The 21,304-nt window shown below is 36.4% G+C and overlaps 1 protein-coding gene across 2 annotated transcripts in view; it reads right to left on the bottom strand.

Moving 5' to 3' along the window:
- Positions 1-21,304, bottom strand: part of fgfrl1a (fibroblast growth factor receptor like 1a) — a 244,256-nt gene that overhangs the window by 187,570 nt on the left and 35,382 nt on the right. The window contains exon 2 of one of the 2 annotated variants that reach the window (XM_039751782.1): positions 19,545-19,644. The exons of the other annotated variant lie outside the window; for it this stretch is intronic. Coding sequence (XP_039607716.1) covers positions 19,545-19,554 — 10 coding nt within the window. The 5' untranslated portion in view covers positions 19,555-19,644. The remainder of the gene's footprint in view (positions 1-19,544; positions 19,645-21,304) is intronic. 2 annotated transcript variants of the gene reach the window in all.

A 21,304-nucleotide genomic window follows, 5' to 3' on the forward strand; every position in this document is an offset into this window, starting at 1 on the left:
CTTTGTTTAATGAAAAATGGTTACAATATACAGAGCTGGCAGCATTAATTTAAAGTAAAAGGAAAACTAATTATAAATTCAAGATGGGCAACATTGACAATCAAGATTAAGGACACTCTGAAAAGGATTTATGGATTTTGTTGCTGTAAAATTCTTATACATTTAGCAATGTGCAGAAGTAGTTAAAAGGCTAATAAAATTTTAGGTTATATCGTAAAACTTGTCAAGAGATGTTAAGCTCAAACTCTACAATGTGCTAGTGAGATTGCACCTGGAATAATATGCAGTTCTAGTCATTACATATAAGACAGACATAGTGGAAGTAGGAACTGGGCAAAAAAGAGCCTCCATGTGCACCTTGACTGGAAAAAAGGGCATGTCCTACTCAGGCAAACTGAGGGAAATTAAATTTTTCACTGTCAAAAAGGAATCTTCAAAACAGTGAAACGAATTGTTTTGGAAATTTAGAAGAAGTGCATTCAAGACCGAAATCAGGTAAACCTTACTCAAAAGACATATTAGGACAAGTTACCCATTAACCACGCCATAAATTAATCGGATCTAATTTGTATAAGTTTTTATTTTCGGACTTTATTGGTCCAATACATTATCCTGTTTTATTTAAAACAAATCCCAGCCATCTCATTTTCTTTGTGGAATTTGCACAGTCTTCCTGTATATGTATGGATTTTCTCTGTAAAATCTGTTTGCACGTTAGATATGCATGCTAGATTGATTGGCATTTCTAAGATGGGCTCATGTGAGTCAAATTGCACCCCTGACATGGATATTAGCATGAGGAAATGAATTTAAAATGAATTAATTGATGTATGAAGAGCAATACATTACAATTTTGCCAACAAAATTGGACCATTCAGTCCATCAGTCTTTATCAAGTGACTAATAATTACGTTGTCTGATAACTAGCAGTCTGTCACTCTTTAAAAGATGATTTTCCTCAACAAAATTGTGCATGTATATGTATATAAGTGCTGATTGTTAGGAGATTGCCAAATAAATTCTATACAGTATACTGAAATGATAGTATGACTTAGAATATGAAAAAGTCAAGGTGTCTTACACAGATCAAGACAGTATAGGAAAACACTAAATAAATTTAGAAGCTCTATATTTTTTACTAAGGATCTATTAAAATTCTCGTTACAACTGTGATGTCTAAAACACGAATGAGTGGAAATTCTGGATTAATTAGTCAATGGAGTTTGCTTTGAATTGGAAGGGCTAAATTGTAGAATTGGCTAAACGCAGTTTTTTGAAATCTATATTAGCTATTCACTCACCACAGACAATTAGTGTATTTTGATAGGTGCTGGTTTGCATTTGCTTCTGCTCACGACACACTTCTGATTGACCCTGGCTTATAACTTAACATTTTTAAATAAATAAAGTTAACTTTTTAAAGTAAATAAAGTGTATTTTCCCGTTCGTCATCATCATCATCATCATCATTTGTAGTAGTAGTAGCCGTCTCATTATTTCCAAACATGGCATTAATGACAAACTTGAAACATTACCACTTAACGTCCAAAATAGAAAGCATCACTACCAATAAGATGCACTGACTTTCATTTCAGAAACACTGTGAATGAACTGAATCTTTATTCTTAGATTTCCAGGACCCAGTTTAGCTGTTTGCTTGTCAGTCCACAGTAGTTGTATAACTTTCAACCTGTCTTACTCTGTGTCAGCATTTCCCATGCAATAGGTATACTTTTCCTAGATTATATTTTGGAAACCCTATTTGCTGACTGTGCAAAATGGCACCAGGTCTTCTGTGGTATGGAAAGTGTTGACAATGATAATTTCCTTGTGTATATGAGAGCTTTCCTTATATGTCATTGCACCTGCAAATGTGGCTAAGAATGATTGTCTTATAGTGACCAAGTCTGTCATGTTAGTTTTCATTATATCTGTGACCAGATCTTGTAATAAACTGTGGTTTTGTGTTAAAAGATGGAACAAGTTTGTCATGTTGCCACACATTGAAGCCACATATTAAGGTAAGCAAAGAAAGTGCAATTGTTGATTTTCACTTGTTTTCCTATAATAGTTTTTATTATTTGTAAGTGATCTACACCATTCATGTTGTAAAGCTGCTCAGGTTGGTAAATGGTGGTGACTGGATGACATTCACTATAAGCACCGAGTGTGTTATGATGGAGTTATAGCAAAATATAAACTATCTTAAATATCTGCTCAATTAATTGTCATACTGCACATGCTCACATTGATTCAAGTCCTGAGGTTTCAAACCCCACTATTGAGACTGTGTGCAAGTTAATTATAACCTGCCTGTGCTCCAATTGGAAAAACAAAAAAAAATAATTAATTGTATCTCAAATGTTGTAAGTCGCATTGAATAAAGTTATCAGTTAAATAATAACTGTAATAATAATATATATTATAAGTACATGGCACAGATGTATAGATCATTACTTTATAGACAACACAGTACAGGTTTACACATTCATTTTAGAACACTAAAGTATGTAGTGTTCAATACACTTTAAATACATTTATAGTCTCACACCACTAAATTAACACATTGTCTGAAATACTGAAGAAGCCTTACCAACTGCTTGTGACAAAGGACAACTATTTGTTGGAATCATTTGCTTCATTTCTGTTATTGTAGAGTTGCATAATTTAGCTTCCTGTTATTCAAAATGGGAAAAGGATTTACAAAATCAACAGATCATACATTATGAACCCCTGGATTTTAATACTTCAAGTATGTTAATAAGACTTTATGTTACTAAGTAGCTCAAGGGGCAAATTCATGGTTCCCACCTTATCTGTTCACTTTACATGAATTTCCACTATAATAATAATAATAACAATAATAATACATTTTATTTATATAGCTCCATTCCTGTGCTTATGAAAACTATGGAGAACTTAGAACTAGCTAACAGATCATGAAGAAACATAGAGAAAAGAAAGAAAATCTGAAGACCACCAATGGGGCATGACTATCACTGTCTTGTTCACCATGAATTTCGGAGAACTGCCATGTGGCAGCTGTAAAAACAGGGATAATGGAGGTGAGGGAGTGGTAAGAGTGGGGGTGGAGTGGTGTATGACCCCGGTCACTGAAAGCAACAAAGAAACCCAGCTGCCGATAAAGCACAGGTTACAAACTTGAATAGACATAGTGAAATGTGCACTGAGAGACTAGAAGGCACATTGTCCAAGAACAGGAAATGGCAGAATTGCAATATACACACAACAATTAGTGAAGCTGTCAGTCTATATGATCCTGAATTGCTCACTATTAAAGTAAACAAAAATCTAAGGAGTGATTCTTCAGAGATGGTATCAAGAGCAAGACTAACACAATAAATGGGGAAAGAAAGCTAAAGCATGAGAAGAGAAATGAGAAGCCCATGGGTGAGCCCCTATTGTGATTTATATTTTTTGATTTATCAGGAACTTCAATGAAAACAAAGCATACAAAACCACAAAACCTGTATGTATAACCAGCTAGGAAACATGGTCTAGTCTAGTAGAAAAAAATCATATGACATTCAGTTGTGTTCTAAAATTGTAATGCTCCATCAGAATTAAATTCCCTTAAACTTCACTGGGTGGGAATAATACATAAAACTAATTAATAATTTTGGGGAAAGTTTTAAATTAGTCATAAACTTTATATGATCTTAATAAGGTAACTGAACTTAGATTTTTAAAGAATTGCTTATAACAGTGCCAGAAAGTGGTAATATGTTAGATTTTTGTTTGGACATGCACGTAATCATTTCAATATACCCTGTACATATAGCAATACTATAGCTACTACTTTACTACTATATCTGTTTGTATTCTATCTGAGGATCACAGAGAGCTGGACCTGTCCCAGAAACCTGGGATCCAAGACAGGAACTGACAATATATAGGCCAATCTATTCATTAAAGGGCTGACTCACAGAAATCCTAAATCACTCAATCACATTGGGCTAATTTGGTCTGACAAGAAAAAAGTGAAATACCCCGAGGAAAAGTGTGTGGATGCAGGGTGAAGGTTCAAAGCAGGGGTGGTGAAGAAACAGATGCAAAGTTGAAAAGATGACACACACAGCCATAGTCAATTTCAGATAATTTAACGACACTACTATGGGTGGTGGTTGAATTGAATTTAGCTTTGTTAAGTTTGATTTAATTGTATAAAACATTACACACTTTTAATAAATTCAAAAAAAGATTTAAAAAAATGACACTACTTAACCTAACTGTATGTATTTGGACTAGGAAAGGAAAACAAAAGTCTGCGGTATTGCTGGAGAAAACAAATTTACTCTTTCCTAATATGGCTCTAAGTAAAAGTCAATCAGATAGGATATTTTGGCATTATTTGTTTTACAGTAGGTTTGGCTCTGTGGGTAGCAATCCTGCCTGATAGATCCAGCATCCTGAGCTCAAGTCCTTTTGCCTAGCCACTGTAGATGTACAGTTTCCTCAATCTCCAGGTTTCAATGTGGGTTTTTCCTCCAGGTATTCTGGTTTCCTTATACATTCCAAAGACATTCAGGATAAGTGAATTATAAATTCCTGCGTGGACATGTGGATGTTTTGGCCATGCAATAGGTGTTCCATCTATGCCTGATTTCTATCTTGCTACTAACAGACAGATTTCGACCCTCCATGACTCAGAATTGGATTAAACCTGTTTAGGAATTCTACTATATAAAAATATCACCATGAAGTAAGTGTTTATATAGGAAGCACTTAAGCAACTAAACTAGCTGACCCCAAGATATTTTGGTAACATAGGCCAATGGAACCACAAGTTCTTTTCCAGTATTATATCATAAGAAAAAAAAAGAAAAATTTCAGAAAAGGAATGCATATGAGCCACTAATAAAGTCCATTGAACTTTAGTATGCACCAAGTATAACTGCATCGCTAAGTGATGTGTTTTGGGAAGGCTAAGTGGTGGCTCTGAGGCTAGGGATCCGCACTGGCAACTGGAAGGTTGCTGGTTCGAATCCTGTAAATGCCAAAAGGGACTCTGCTCTGTTGGGCCCTTGAGCAAGGCCCTTAACCTACAATTGCTGAGTACTGAGAAAAACGCTATATAAATGCAAATAATTATTATAAGGCTATATATATATTTGGGGAAACGTTTTTTATTTCTATTAAATAGACTTGATTTTAAAATCCCTCATAATGCCTTAACAGCAACATTTGCAGTAATGGCAAAAAGAGATAAAAGTGTGCTATGAGAAAATTGGTTGTACTATCTAATGCCACACCACTTGCACAAAGACTGATTCTGCTTAACCATAAAGAAATCTTAATCCACCTTTTGCAAGTATAACTTATTGGGAACGCAATTTTCAGTATGGAAAGATTCTGTTTATGAAGATCTGTTCAGAATTTTCTCAGAATTTCACAAGAAGTCATTCATGTAATTCTTAAATACACATTAAATAAAATAAGCTTGTGCAGTGCTGTACAAAGGCGTACCCTTTTCACTTTTATGCTCCTTTTTCCTATTTCAAGATGGGGCTCTCTCATCCCACAGCTCTCTTGGTCAGGTAGAGTTTGAGTGCTGGAATATATTTTTCTACTTGTTATGTTATGCAATGCTATTTTGTTGAGTTTTGTTTTTATGTTTTTTACATGAATGAATTCATTAAAAAAGAATCCACTTGGATTACTAAAAAAGAACAAACAGAAATTCAGCTGGCTAGACACATACTGTATATTTTTTCAAGTTTATTTGTATAATAAAAGCTAACAAATATTCTGCAGGCACAGCTAAACATGGTTATTTTGCTGAAAATGCATCACTGCAGAATAGAACCAAAACTCTCCACTGAAAAGAAAATGATAAACTGTATTTACCGGGCAACAAATGGGAGTTTAGATTTTGCTGCTCAGTACCTGGTACTGTACTATTTTAGCTACAGATCGGACACGTTGAGAATCTGTGGTTATAAACGCGATTTTCTTTACATGTGTAACATGTTGCAGGTGTCTGGATTTTGTGAACATCCTGCTAACATCCAGTTTCTTTTATTTAAATAAATCAGTTGTCACCATGATTAAGAATCATATTTGAACTTTTAATTGCAAAGGCATCTCAGCTCAGAGGAAAGCAGTTATCTCTGGATGATAAAATAGTCTTGGGAGATTACAGTACTGACACATCTTGGTGGTGGAACTCACTACTAAAATCAAAACTGCTGGTGCTGACTCCAGCTTTAGTGTGACCACAACCTGACCAAACTGATCTGATTAATCATTAAAGGAGACTGCCTCCAATACACTGATAACAGGCCATCTGTGTCTGAGGCTGAATACTTTGCCCTGTTGTTATCAGAGCACACAGGTGATATCATGAGGTGAGATGTTAAAAGTGAGTTCCCTGTTTCCTTGTCATACAGCTTTAGATAAGGATAAAGAGGCTATACAAAGTATGAGTGTTGTCAGCAGCATAATGAGGATTGCTTTGTATGTTAATAAAATGAATGTTTGGGATCAAAATGAGCATGTTATGTCAAGTGATTTTACTTCATTAGTGAAATAGATGAGCACTAAAAATGAATGTATAGCCATCATTTGGTTGATCTGTCTTGTGGCTTTTGCCTAAGGTTCACTTCACACATGCAGAACACATTAGGCTGCAGCATTTCTCACATTTTACTCATTAGCTAGAACAAAAAAAATGGCTTTGACAGAAGGGTGACACGGTGATTAGCACTACTACGGCTTCAGGGCTTGAGGTTTGAATCGTATATATTTATATGTACAAGGTGAGACAGAAAAATAACCAGACTGGTAAAAAAAACATATATTTATTGATGTATTACAGCATTCTAAACATTGTCACCTTTTATATACTCCCCCTCTCAATCTCTACACCGCTTTCTATGTATCTTCCATTTATTGAAACAGTGCTGGACATCTTCTTGCTTGAGGCTCTTCGACAGGCTTGCCATTTTTGTCTTCACTTCATCCATTGAAGAAACATGTGTTCCCTTCAGGTAACTTTTGATTTTAGGGAACAAGTAAAAATCACAGGGAGCTAAATCAGGCGAATAGGGAGGATGATCGAGGACAGGAATGTTTTTGTCAGTCAAAAACTGCTTTACAGAAAAAGAGAAAATTCGCAAGAAATTTGATGCTGATTTGCTGTTCGATTTTTTCACCTGACATTATTGCAGCAACTCGTGTAGCAATTGTTGTGCAGATACTGACTGGGCTATTCACAGGATATACCTAGCTGGTCAGAAGTTTGAGAGGACATGTAGGAGGAAATATAGTTTTATGATTCATGTCCGGCCTACCTCCAGACAGTTTTCCAGGAAAGCCCCAAGCCCAGTCCAGTTATTTTGGTGTCTCACTTCGTATATTCACTGTCTGAGCAGAGTTTGCATATTCAGCCTGTATTGGTATGGATTTTTGTCTAGGCACTCCTAGTTTACTACTAATATCCCAAATACATGGGTAATACATTTCACAGATTCAGTATTCCCAGTCTGAATCCAATCTCCACCACTGTCTGAGTGAATTTCCATGTTCTTCCCATGTTTTGGTAATTTTTTTTCTATTGACACCATGTTTTCCTCCTATATTGTCTGTCCTCAACAGGCTCTAAAAGAGTGTTTGGAATACTTCTGTCTCATCCAGGGCTGGTTCCTGACTTGCACCCAATGCTGCTTGAAATGTCTCCAGTTCTCCAGGTCCCTGAACTATGTTAAGAATAAGAAATATTGAGGATAGTATGACAAATGAGACAATCAGAGGCACAACAAAAGTAAAAGAGATATTTAAGAAAGTACAGGAAAGTAGGTTGAAATGGCACAGATATGTGATGAGGAGGATCAATGAAAATGTGGGCAAAATAGTGATGGGAATGGAAGAACAGGGGAAGAGAAAGTGGATATAGTGGGTGGATATAGTAAAAGATGAGGAGGTGCAGGACTGAACTGTAAGGAGAAGTTGATCAAGCATATCAACCCCACACAGAAGGAAAATATGAAGAAGAAGGGGAAGAAGAAAAGCAGAATAATGTCACAGTGATTAATGCTGCTGCCTCACAGTTCTGGTTGACTAGGTGTGCATCCCAGCTCACCTGCTATCTGCTTTCTCTGTGTCTCCAACTCTCAGTTGTAAAAATTAGCAATTTGAGCTGAATGGTATGCCTGAGTGGGTCCTGCATTGGACTTGAGCAAGGATTGTTCTTTCATGCTGAGATGAACTCCAGCTGCCCATGATCTCTATTTTGACAAATTTGTATCAGAATATGAATGGATTGACTGAGTAAAGGAGTCTATCGAATAATTGATAATAACAACTTTTTGCTATAAAATGACTATGTGAGCATCATTAAGAATATCATATAAAAATTAGATTTATAACTCTCAGCTTCGCATCCCATACTTAAAGACCCCTAACCAGACTTGGCTGACACTCAAGTAAGCCCAAGGAGGACAACTCCAAGGCATCTCTTTACGGAAATAAAACAGCAGGTCAAGTGGTGAGGTTATGGACATGAATGTGTTCAATATCTTGAAAGGACTACTTAAAAATAAACAGTAACAGCTTTACATCAAAAAGCTTATTGCCTAAGGACATGGACTGAAAATCACAAGACTAAAAACTAAGAAAAAAAAGCTGCATGAGGCCTATCACAAACTTTACAAACAAGGCTGAATGTGAAACCTTATCTTCTTTTAACTGACATATCTAATGCAATGCATTCCACGTCATTGTTCACTTCTGTCTGTCCTTTGTAAAAAATAGAATGCACAATCAACTTACTGCATACACGCACACACAATCACACACACCCTCTCCAGTGACACCATGCAGCCTGTCCTGCTTGTTAAATTAATGTCCTACAGCAGTGAGCAGGGAGCGGCACTTTAATTCGCTGTATAGGAGCGAAGCCTTACACACACCTGATGACAGCCTAAGGGTCCTCGCACAATCCAAGAATACTGAGTAAAATTAATCTGTCATCATGCCATTGTTGTACCTGTCACTAAGACCCAACAGACACCCCCCCAGCAAATGACAACTGGTGCAGCTTCATACATAAGGCTCACTTTACAAGAATCTATGGCAGGTTAAAACCACCAGCTAAGAAAAATGTACTGAAAAATTACCATTCCTCTCACTCATCCAAATACTCATAACAACTTGTTTCATTAAAACATTTATCAAAATCTGTGTCTTCAAGGCAGTATTAGTCTCTTGTGCTTGCTTTACAGTTTCTGCTGCTTTTTGCTGCAACATTTTGTGAACATGAAGGTTAGACTGATTTGCCCCTTGGGTTTAAGTAAGCTTTGTAATTTACAAGCAGCCCATCCAGAATATATATCTTATACATCATTACAAAGACTAGTTTGAAAAATGGGGAACATCTAAACGAAAGCTTTACAGTACTAAAATAATCTTTCATTTATAGCTACTAAACTCCTTTTAAGCTTTAGTATCCATGGCTATTAGCACAACCTGGGGCTTAATAAGTAACTTCTTAGTACTTTTGGCACTGCGGCAGTTAGTGCTGCTTCCTTATAGCTCCAAACTCTCTCTAATAATAATAATAATAAAACATCCATTCATTGGTCCAGAATGCTTGATTCTCTTTGTAACCCCAAGGCTTCTTCTTCTATTTTGCTTCCCACATCGCTCATGTTGGGTTATTTAGAGCCCATATCATGAATCAATGTGAGTGTGCAAGTGTGCCCAGGTACCTCATCCAGGGTTTGTTACTGTTTTGCTCCTGTCACTGCCATAATAGACCCCAAACTCCCCCATAAACCTAAACTGAATTAAGCACATCATCCCAATTTATCCATCAATTTCAAACTCCTTTTATCCTGATCAGAGTCACAGCAGCCAAAGCCAAGTCTGGAATACCTGAAGAAACTGCAAGCTCCACAGAGACTGAGCCCAAGCTGAGAGTTAAGCTCTGGTAACTACTGTGCAGTGATGCTACCCACATACGTTTATATCAAACAAAATAAAAGAGCTCAGTTGAGAAAAAAATCACAAAGCTAGTCACAGAATTGTGCCAAATGGGTATGAGAACAACACATTAAGGCTCTTTATCAGGTGTGAGAAATGGACCCTAGGCTGCCTGAGATCCATTGTTGAAGACCTGTCCAAACACACATCATAGATAGCATGTATGAATAATGAACCAAATGACAGACAACACTTTTAGGCTTAAGGAGTTCAGTCTATGCATGTGTAGTAGCTCAAAGAGAACCACAAGGATTATCTAGTTATAGAGCATAACCACAATCCAATTCACTTGATCTCTGAGGAAACAAGCCATTTTGGAGGAGCCACAAAACCACTTGCTCACGTTTAACTCTTCCTGAACTAAAAAAGCAAAAATCATAGGAACCACATAGATACTTTAGCTGCAAATTCTCTTTGGTGTCCTGTGATACTTGGAACCTGGCAGCATGTGACCTAGCTGTCAGTGAAGCGAGTGCTTCTTTAACATTAAAACAGTAGCTAAATGGGAAAACCCACCAATCAATCAATGAAATCAATCAGTTATTTAGTTAATCAGCTAATTAAAAAGTCAGTCAATTAATCAGTAACTCAAACAATTAATCTATTAGTCCATTTTTATTTTAAATAGTACTACTCCCAGTAACTACAATGGACTGATTCCCTGTCAAGGTCTCGTCCAGTGCTGCTAGAATAGGTTTTTACTCCCTACAATGGTAAATTGGATTATGTAGGTTGGTGAATGTTATGTTATGGTATTCCCAAAAACCAACATTCAGATATGTACAGTGTTGTGGAATTATTAGCAATCTCCTAATTTTCTCATTTTTAATTCACTTGTTTTCTCTTTTAGAATTTGTATACTTTTATAAAAGTAGCTTGAGCTTAATCAACATATCAAATATGCATGTACAGTATTACTATTATTACCTTTCCAATCAATTTATGGAATTTAATCAAATTGTAGGGTTACAGGGATCAGGTGCTAATTCTAGTGGTGACAGCAGTAGTAGCATTGTTACATGTATAGTGAATTTCCTGCTTCCATGTCACCACATCAATGCCATGCTAAACAAGATTTTAAAAACATTTAATGTAACAGAAAAATGCAAATCAGCCTACACAAGATACCCTAAACTTCCATTTCTATGTAGTACATCATGGAATTCATGTCTAAGAATGGAGGACACCAGCACTCTCATTGAAATTAGGCCACTTTAGGTATGAGGATTAAGTAAGCATAGGGGTATTTGGGATATAGATGGAAATCCGGAGAAGTCAGGAACAATTAGGCCACTGATCTTTACAGTTATTATTATTATTATTATTATTATTATTATTATTATTATTATTATTATTATTAACTTCTCATCTCTTAATCTCTGAAAAGGAACCGAGTTCTTGCTTGCACATTATATTATAATGGCCTTTTATTTTGTTGCAGTGTTCTTTGTTACATGACTGCAACTTACTTCAGGATTAAAACTGTTTTTACCTATCTATCTATCTATCTATCTATCTATCTATCTATCTATCTATCTATCTATCTATCTATCTGCATTATTATTTTTATTATTAGAATTACTACTAATACATTATTGAATAGCTGCAGTAATCCTAAAAATGAACAACAACAAAATAGAAAGTCATAAAACAAAAGTTTTACCCTAAATCATAATTTCAAAATTCAAACAAACCATCTGGATAATTTGGCCTGATCATGTTGGGAGGAGCAATGCTCACTCTCACTACTTGCTTATTTTTTTTTTTTTTGGTGTTTTTAACTCACCAAATGCAGTATGGCATATGCACTTTCCAATATACACTTCAGTAACCATATTTTTAGAATACAGTATCAATATTAAACAGGTGAAGTCTCTATACCTAGACTATTGGGTTCTAAAGATTACCCCAGCAGCAACAGCCACAATGAAAGAGAAGAAGGTTTGCCCATTTAATGTGGCTGGCTAGCAATGGTTTTGCCAGGTTCAGGACACCACCTGATTGGTACAAACAGGCTAAATGCCCAATACAGATAGAAAGTTACACTGGCGTCTGGAGGGAAGCAGGTTGATAACGTGATAAATAAGATATTTAAAATGAATTATGATTTGCAATTGGTTTGTTGTGTGGTGCAGGTTGAGAGGTATATCTTAACAATTATTGCTGTACACAAGTATAAAACCATTTTTGGGGCATAAGTACTGGCCTGCTCCTTCATACTTGATAAAATGACTTTAAATGTCATATTTAAATGTGATGTTTATATATAAAGAAAGTCCTATTTCACGTTCTTTTAGCTTCTGTGATATGTTTTACTTTTTTATTATTTGAAGCCAAAGCCAAAATAGACTGCACCCCTGATTTTAAGATCCACAGAATCATATCTCAGAAATACATTTGTAAGCATATTAAAGCTATGGTTCCAGTTCATCCTGCTATCTGCATTATAACTGGGGAATGTGGGCTCTGCACGGCTTTGCTCAGTCAAGCGTGACAATGGAATCGAATGGTAACACTGGACTATCAACATGCAAATCACTCTGCTGGCCAGCCGGCACGAGTGAGCTTCTCACATCTGCTTGTGGCTGTTTTTCTTAAGATAATGCCCAAGTCGGGTTAGCTTAACAGCACCCCTGAGCAGTGGAATGTGCGTGGAAAACGTCTGCACAGATAGTGGGGAAAGCTCCAGGCAGTTGCAACAGATGTTAAGCCAAGATGCCATGCTCCCGGCTTCAAAGACATTTTCCACCCTCATTTTGAAAGGCAGATGAGGGTGAGTGGGTCACATAGAGGAGACAGTGAACTTCCCTTGACATTTTTCACACACGGGGCTTGCAGGGGGCAATTCAAGCACAGGTGTGTTCTCCCTTCTTCCCACCAGGAATATAATGATGTTCAGGAATACAGCCAAACTGATAGAATGGTTTGGTGCTGATAGGCTTTAAATGATTTCATTAAGAATTTTTCATTAAAATATGAAAACTAGTCATCTGTTTATGCAACTTTCACTGCTCATATTTAAATGCTTAATGATAGTCTCAGATTTAATTTCTTATTTAAACATGAATATAACTTTTCTCACTTCTTAATTCACTTTTAATTTGTTACATTAAATATACCCAAATCTGATATTAAAGCATATATTATGCTAGGGTATTATTATTTTCATTAGAGTCTCACTTCTACCACTTTAGCAATGTTATGTCAGTCTGTCATGGATTCACACACCAACACACTTATCCATTCATCCATTCATTGTCAGGTTGAAGTAAACATTGTGTTCAAAGCAGCAACCACAATTCTATCACCGATTTTCTGAATGTACATAGTCAGTCACATGAGAACATATACTGTATGTCTACCACTGCACACACGAGAAATGCCAATCTAGATTTGAATTTTGGATTCAAGTATACTGTGTGTACATAATAACCACTATGTGAAACCTATTTATTTAACAGTTGTGTCAAATGTTACATAATCTATTATTACTATATATTTTCACTGTAATTAATTAGTAATTACCTACTTAACTAAAGGGTAACTAGGTATTCTTATTTTGTACTTACTCTGTAACTGAAGTAATGGATTACTGTAGCTAGGCAGCCCTTTCTCATTTTTATTCTTGTAATTACTGTACCTGTTCCAATACTTGCATTACACTGTAAAGCCTATGGCACATTAGACAACTTTTCCCAGTGATTCTGAGTCATTTACATTATCTTAGCCAGTAATGTGAATCGTTTAAAATGACATACCTAAAGATTGGGACCATCTAGTCTGCAACTGACTAGGATAGAATCAAACAAGTTTGATTTTCTCATTAGTCGGAGGGGCATTCTGTATACACAGGAGAGCCAACAAACAAATAAAGCAATGAATGTTCCTCCAGAACTATAATACGATGGAATGCAGTGATAACAAACACATTTGTTTTGCACCTCACAAACAGAGAAGAAGTGCTTCTTTCTGATATCTCGTATTTTTCATGCCATAACAAAATTGAAAATATTAAAGGGCAGAGATTGCTGCTCAATTCGCTGCAGCTGTTAATCCTTCGTAAAACGCAGTTCCATCAGGCGACATGCTATTATAGGCTGTCACCGAAAGGGGCAAGCACAACTGCACTGGAAGATCAGCACTCAGCTGGTAAATTCAATATTTCAATGCAATATTTTCAGTCATGTAATTTAACATGGCGCAGCAATGAGATCAGAGACTGCAACTGGCAAATCTGACATGCTCCACAACAAAAAGTCACATATTGTGACAATGGCTTAACATGTGTGATTCCTAAGTAATCACCATACTACAAAACACCAGGTAAAGCGCTTTAATAAGTTTTGTTAAAATGAAACACATTTTTAAAAATTGGCATAGGGCAAGAAGGACGGAAACATTCCTGGATGGGGCACCAGATCATCTCACTGTGCACAACTTGTTGTCTTCAGGTATGTCTTTGGAATGTCAGAGGAACATCCATGCAAACCAGGTAAGAAGGTGCAAATACTACATAGATAATAATCAGGCTAGGATTTTACCTCCATATTTGGAAATTGTGAGAAAAAAGTGCTACCCACTGAATCATCCTAAAAGCCCACCTCTATCCAGTACTCTATTCTTCCTTTGCATTTAAGAAAGGAGGCACTTGGAGCAGAATGAAAACAAAATTGTGAATACTGCTGGTATTGCAAGATCCTAAGGCCAGTGTAAGTGATGGAAGTCTGACTGACTTGTGTGGGGAGTTGAGTGGGGGGAGGGGGAGGAAGGCCTATTCACAGAAGCTATCCAAGCAAAGCATTAGGACTGTTTTCTTAGAAGTCATCCAGCCATTACCAGCACCCAACCCAACCTCTTATTGGTCAACAAAACCAAGCAGAAAAAAAAAAACATAAGAAAATACACTGGAGATTCCTCATGCATGCTTCAATAAGAGCTGAGTGTCTGCAATGGGAATGATAGTAACTGTTAGCCAGTCTGAGAGTTCAAATGCACACCTAGAAGCCCAATCAACTTTAACTTCAGGATCCGCTGCCCTAAAAAAAATTTCAGGAAGAAAAAGGCACGGCTAAAAGGCTAGAAGGGACATGGCTAAGATCTCCAGTTACAAGAGCACAAAAAGCATTTTGAGCAAGAAAAGGTTACTTGTGTCTTTTGACAGTACACATACCTCTTACCTCAGGCAGCATCCCTTGGGTGGACTCCATTCAGAAACAAGCACTGTTGTGATCTGTGCATTTTATAAGGTTTCATCTTTTTGTTTTCTAAAAGTTTCAAATTATTGCACAAAATGCACAACACTTTTGAAATATGTCATCATAAAGTTTTTTTAAAAATGTTCCTGTTCAGAAGAATGGCATAATACATACTCATGGAAGTTAATGGTTTATTTTATGATACTGTTTGGTTTATTCAGCTTGTGGTTATGATACTCACTGCAAATTTAGAGCAATAAAGTAAACAAAAACAATGCAATTCACTGATTGGATTACATCCATCTATTTTCTGCTCTGCTATTTTATTGCCAGAAGAAAGATGTCTAATGCAACAGTAACATTGTCATTTCTAGCCATAAATGAGACTCCAGCCAGGAAAATTAAAAAAGCATGAAATGGGGGTCACTACAAAAAATGGGGTTAAACATTAATCACCATAAAGATGACATTGAGGAAGGGAAATAAAAGAATAACATATTTAAAAAATAAACTCAGGAAATCCAGCAAAATTGAGCAGCTACTGCGTTGGCAAGGTAGGATCCACCATAAGTCAAATGCTCGACAAAAGAGAATCCATAATCCAATAAAGTTTAGTTTTAAAAAAACTTCAGAAAAGAATAGATCACAACAAAATCAAGGAAAAAATTAAATGGGGATGTTGTTTCTTCATTGTTGCAGTACAATCTTCTCATGTTAGTCTATAATTACATTCTATACTTAATGTTACACTGCTTTTCTATAGTGAACTTACATACGCTTTGGAATGGTTTGAAAGTGTTTGTCTTCCATGTCTTACTAACTGCAATGCAGAACAAAGATTAAACTAATCTCAGAATGACAGGAAATAAATTAGAATATTTCATTTACAAGTTAGCCTGTAGGGGTTAAGTAGAACATTCTCCTATCTTAAATGTAATTAATATATAACAAAACATTTTAACATAACTAGATAAATACTTACATCAATCTATCATAGTTTAATTAAAAAATGTCTGTTTTGTAAACTTTAGTATTCTTAGGTTGTGCCCTTATTACACTAAGAATGAACCCTGTTGAAGAGATCAGTCCTCCTGGCACAAGGAAGGAACCAGCTAGGTGGTGTGCCAGTTTATCATTAGGAACACTTACGCAAACACTTGCACTCACATATATGGGGCAGATTTACAAATGCCAACTAGCCTGCCATACACTTGTTTGGGATAAGAGGGGAAAGCTGAAGTACCAAGTATACCACATAGACACTTGCAAAAAGTGAAAATTCCACATAGTCATTGATGGAGCCATGATTCGAACTCAGGACTCTAGATGAATGAGGCCACTGCTCTAACTACAACACATCCATGGTAGTACCCTATAAGCAATATATTTATAATAGTTTTGTGGTTACCTTGATATATAGTTTCAATAAGATAGTAATAGTAGTAATATGCAATGCCAATATACATATAGATCCAATGGGTCAACAAACAATGACATTTCCACTGTCTTCCAAACTGTACTGCTCCACCTCAAATAGCAGGGAACATATGCATGGCCTCTATTTGTGGATTACAGTTCTGCTTTTAACACCATAATACCCAACAGACTGTTTTTCAAAGATGTTTAACCTAGGCTTCCCGCATAACATCTGCCTGTGGACTTTTTAACAAATAGGCCACAGTCACTAAGGATAGGCCCCCACCGTGTCCCCACTTTATCACTCAGCACAGGAGCAATGCAAAGCTGTGTGCTGAGCCCTTTCCCTTACTCTCTGTATATATATTATAGCATACCAGCCCACAATACCAATGCCTTAAATCTTCAGACGAAACAACAACAGTGGTGCTGATCACTCATGGAGATGAGTCTACCTAGAGGGAGGAGGTACAAAGACTGAAAGACTGGTCCATAGAGAATAACTTAATACTTAACACCAAAAAAATTAAAGAACAGATCATTGATTTCAGGAAGAAGCAGACTGTCCACCGACCACTGTATATAAACAGTGACAGAGTGGTGAGAATCTCTAGTTTTAGATTCTTGGGTACCAACATCTCAGAAGATCTCACATGGACAAAAAAACATCAACTCACATGGAGAAAAAACATAAAAACAGTGACTTTACTTCCTAAGAAATCTTAGGAAGGTTGATCTGTCACAAAAGTTTCTGATGTCCTTCTACCTTTGATCCATTGAGAATATCCTGACTCATGGGATACTTGTGTGGTATGGGAAATGCTCAGGCTCTACAGAAAATCATAAGAATAGCAGAGAAAATTACCAACACAACTTTGCCTACCTTGGAAGACACCTACACCTCCCAATGACTGAGGAAGACATCCAGGATCACAAAGGACTTGTATTACCCAGCCACAAACTGTCTGAACCTCTTTCCTCAGGGAAGAGATATAGGTCCATTTAAACATGGACCACAAATTTGATGAATAGTTTTTACCCAAAGCAATTACTACACTTAATTCTGTACTGAAATTACATACCTTAAACACATAATTGTGTAATGTCCTGTTTACTATTGTTATTTATTTATTTATTTTCTTAACTTATGTAATACACTTTAAAAAAACATTTTTTTGCATATGTTGACAATTGTGTAACGTGTCAGCTGTATATGTGATAATATTAGATGTGTGGCTTTAAATAGTACCTGAATCTTATTGTATGTGTTATGCAATGACAATAAAGGAATCTTATCTTATTTCATCATTCCTTTATAATGATAATATGAGGGCTTCACAGTGGTTAGTGTTGTTGCTTCATAAATACAGCAACATGGATTTCTAAGAAGATGCCCAGTTTTTGCCCTTGCAGGGTTTGCATGTTATCCACATGTCTTAGTGGGTTCTTTTCCACATCCGCAAATACATGGTTAAGTTACTTGGTGATGCCAAACTGGTGTCCAGTCCTGGGCTCCTGATTCTGCCAACCCACCACGAGCATAAACTAATTTAAGCAGGTTATAATAGTAATATAAAGAAAAAATATATTACATAGGAATGCTCCATGATCAGATATTTTTATTTTGACTAGAATCAGCAGCCATGACATTCTGAATATCTGTGTATAGTTTTATAAAACAAAAAACTGTCAAATAAAATATAAAAGAATCATTCAGGCAAATTCAGTGGTCTCTGTCCTTTATTAGACAAGCACTTGCTGGCATGCAGTATTGCAAGTTGACTAGAGTTCTATTCTTACTATTAATTTTGCTCTTTATTAAAAGATTTTAAAAAAATTAGATAAAGCAACTTCAACAGACATTGACTATGATTCCCCCCCAAGCTTCATCTGGGTTTACCAGGTCAGGTCATCACTTGCATTTTTAACAGTCTGGAGACTCTGGGCGGCTCAGTTTGAAAACAACTTGTCATTTGGTTGTGACGGTCTTCGTGCAAATTCTAGTCCTTATCCTATGAATCATGCAAAGCTCTCTGTCTGTCTCAAAACAGCACAAAAACAAGGATGATGCCTAAAAATAAGCTTGCCCCAGGCAACCGAAAAAGAATGCTTTTCACAAAAGAGTCTGAACCATCCGACATTGAATTGTGTCAGACCAAGGGGCAGGGCCCCATTCACTTTCTAAGCATTCCACCCCCTCTGTCTGGGCACACACTCAGGACAGAGTTTTGCACAATCAACCCAATGGCATCCCAGCACAGTACAAGGCATTCAACTGTGGTTTCAATTTTTTTTCTGCTCCTCTTCATCGGATACAAAACAGAGTGAAGCTCATTGGTTGCACAGCATAATGTCAAGGTCTGTGTTCTCTAAGGAAGAAGAACAATGAATGACCTGGTGACAAATGCCTGCCATACATTATAAAGTCCCACAGTACATCACTGGCAGCATTGTGAGCTATCAGTTAACTTAGTGGCATGCAAACTTAATTTTTTTTAAAAATCATCAAAATAAAGGGGAGCAGCAGAAAGTGTGTGCGGTGGTGGTGGTGGCAAAAAGGGGGATACCCTGTTAGAAATGTATAGATTCTTAAGCTGGTGTTTGGTTGATTATGAAAAGAATTCAGCAGGGAGAAGCTAAAAATGCACAAAACACCAATGATTCCAACTAAACATAGACAACTTGTTCAAAATTGATCAATCTATTTCTTTTTGCTTTTTGTTTAATTAATTTCAGTCAGTCAAAGAAGGTTTGAGCCTATCCAGGGAGCATGAACAGGAACCAACACTTGACGCAGCCCAGTTTGAGACTGATTCTGGAAAACATAATCCGCACCTAATATTATATAATACACATACATATACACAAAAGGAACGTGACAGGTTAGGTACTTCATGCATCGGGGTCAAAAGCATTAAGAATGGCACTTGCCTTTGCACATTCTGACAGGGACTAGTGTATCTTCTGCAATATGTGGACAAGGATGCAGAAGTCTGTCAGATAGCCCAACCCTGGATATTAAAAAAATGACCTAGAACAAAACAAATAATTATCCTCAGAATGCAAAGAAGTGAACAGTCCAAGGTGTGGTTTATTCAGGTACGTTTGATGCAAAAGGAGACCACCCTCTGACACAATAGTAAAAAATGGTAGTGACACTGAAAGAGATTGTGTGGCGGAGCTCAAAAGCCTTTTAGATCATACTGTTACTGAACATAGAGTCAAGGGTGCTGAAAAGGGCAGAAAGTGCAGAGGGAAAAAATAGGAGATAAGGATATAATTGTTACCAGGTACAGGAAAGGGTCAAAACCGGGGACCTGTTTTATCAAAATGGCATTACCTTATATGCAAACCAAACTCAAAAAACACAAAGTCCTAAAACCCTAAATGAATTTTGATGTAGCTAAGTTGTGTACAAAGATTATTCTTCTGCACAAGCCAAAGTTTTGGATGACAAAGATTACATTTTACATAGAGTTGCAGCTTTGACCACATGAATGTGACTTCCAGCAGGCACAATACAGCAACCTATAATTAAATACACAAAACAGCAGCAAATGCATTAAAAAAATCACAACCATGCAAAACAAGCAATAATGAATGAAATAAATGAAGGGCTGAAATATACAATCTCAAAACCTCAATTTCATAACGTCAGGAAGATTGTGTTGGGAAGGGTTCAAATAGCAGAAGGAAGAGAGAGGTTACCATTTAAGGAGAAAACATACAGTTATTATGCCCAGCAGGCATGATAATTCAGACAAGGACATAGTCAAAAACCCAAAGCGATGATCAGAACCAGGAGAACTGTAACTAAAGACGATAACTGCAAGATAAAATCATCAGAAGTGCAGAGAGATGAAAAAACAAAACAAAAAAATAAATAAATGTTTTTCAAAAAAGTTTGAAGGATTTTGAAATTCATGTACTCAAATGAGGAAGTATTACCCAGGGAGACCTTTTATCCTGTTTTGTAGTGATTGACAGGCCATGACCTCAGAGGACACACCCACTCGGGGACACTCTCAGCATTGATCAACAATAACGTTATCAGAATGGTGCCAATATAATGGTCCAAATCACAAAGCAAACTAAAATTATGACTATATTTTAAAAATAAAAGAACCTAATGGATACCCAATGGTAAAGAAAACAACAGAAGCAAACCATTTTCAAAATAAAAGTTCCTGACTATGGTAGGTGAGATGTTTTTGTGTTAGGTACACAATTCATTGCACATTTGTCAAAAGCCTATAGTACTGTATATGTCAGGTACAGAGGTTCAGCTGGGTTACTGTTGTCTTCCATTCATTAGGCACTTTCACTTCTCCTTGTATTTAACCATTCCATATGTGATTATTTTGTCAATAAAATACATAATTAAACTGCAGTACTTTGATTTGATCTGATCTAACAACCTACTATCATCAGAGGGCCTACCTATTAATTATTGCACTTCTTTTCAAAGGTTAGACTTTGAGAACTTACTTAATATACCCAAAGTCAAACATCTTAGTAAAACTTTTGGAGGATTTTCAGTACTTAAGGCTTCCCTGTAGGATAGAATATTGGGAGCAATCAGTTTGTTATCATAAAAAATAAAAATCACTTTTTGACAGATGACATTTTGCTATATCTAGAAAGATGAGTAGGCTGATACAACTTGATAAATGAAAATGTTTCAGTGTATA

Source organism: Polypterus senegalus, chromosome 4, assembly GCF_016835505.1.
Source record: "Polypterus senegalus isolate Bchr_013 chromosome 4, ASM1683550v1, whole genome shotgun sequence".
Taxonomy (NCBI): domain Eukaryota; kingdom Metazoa; phylum Chordata; class Cladistia; order Polypteriformes; family Polypteridae; genus Polypterus; species Polypterus senegalus.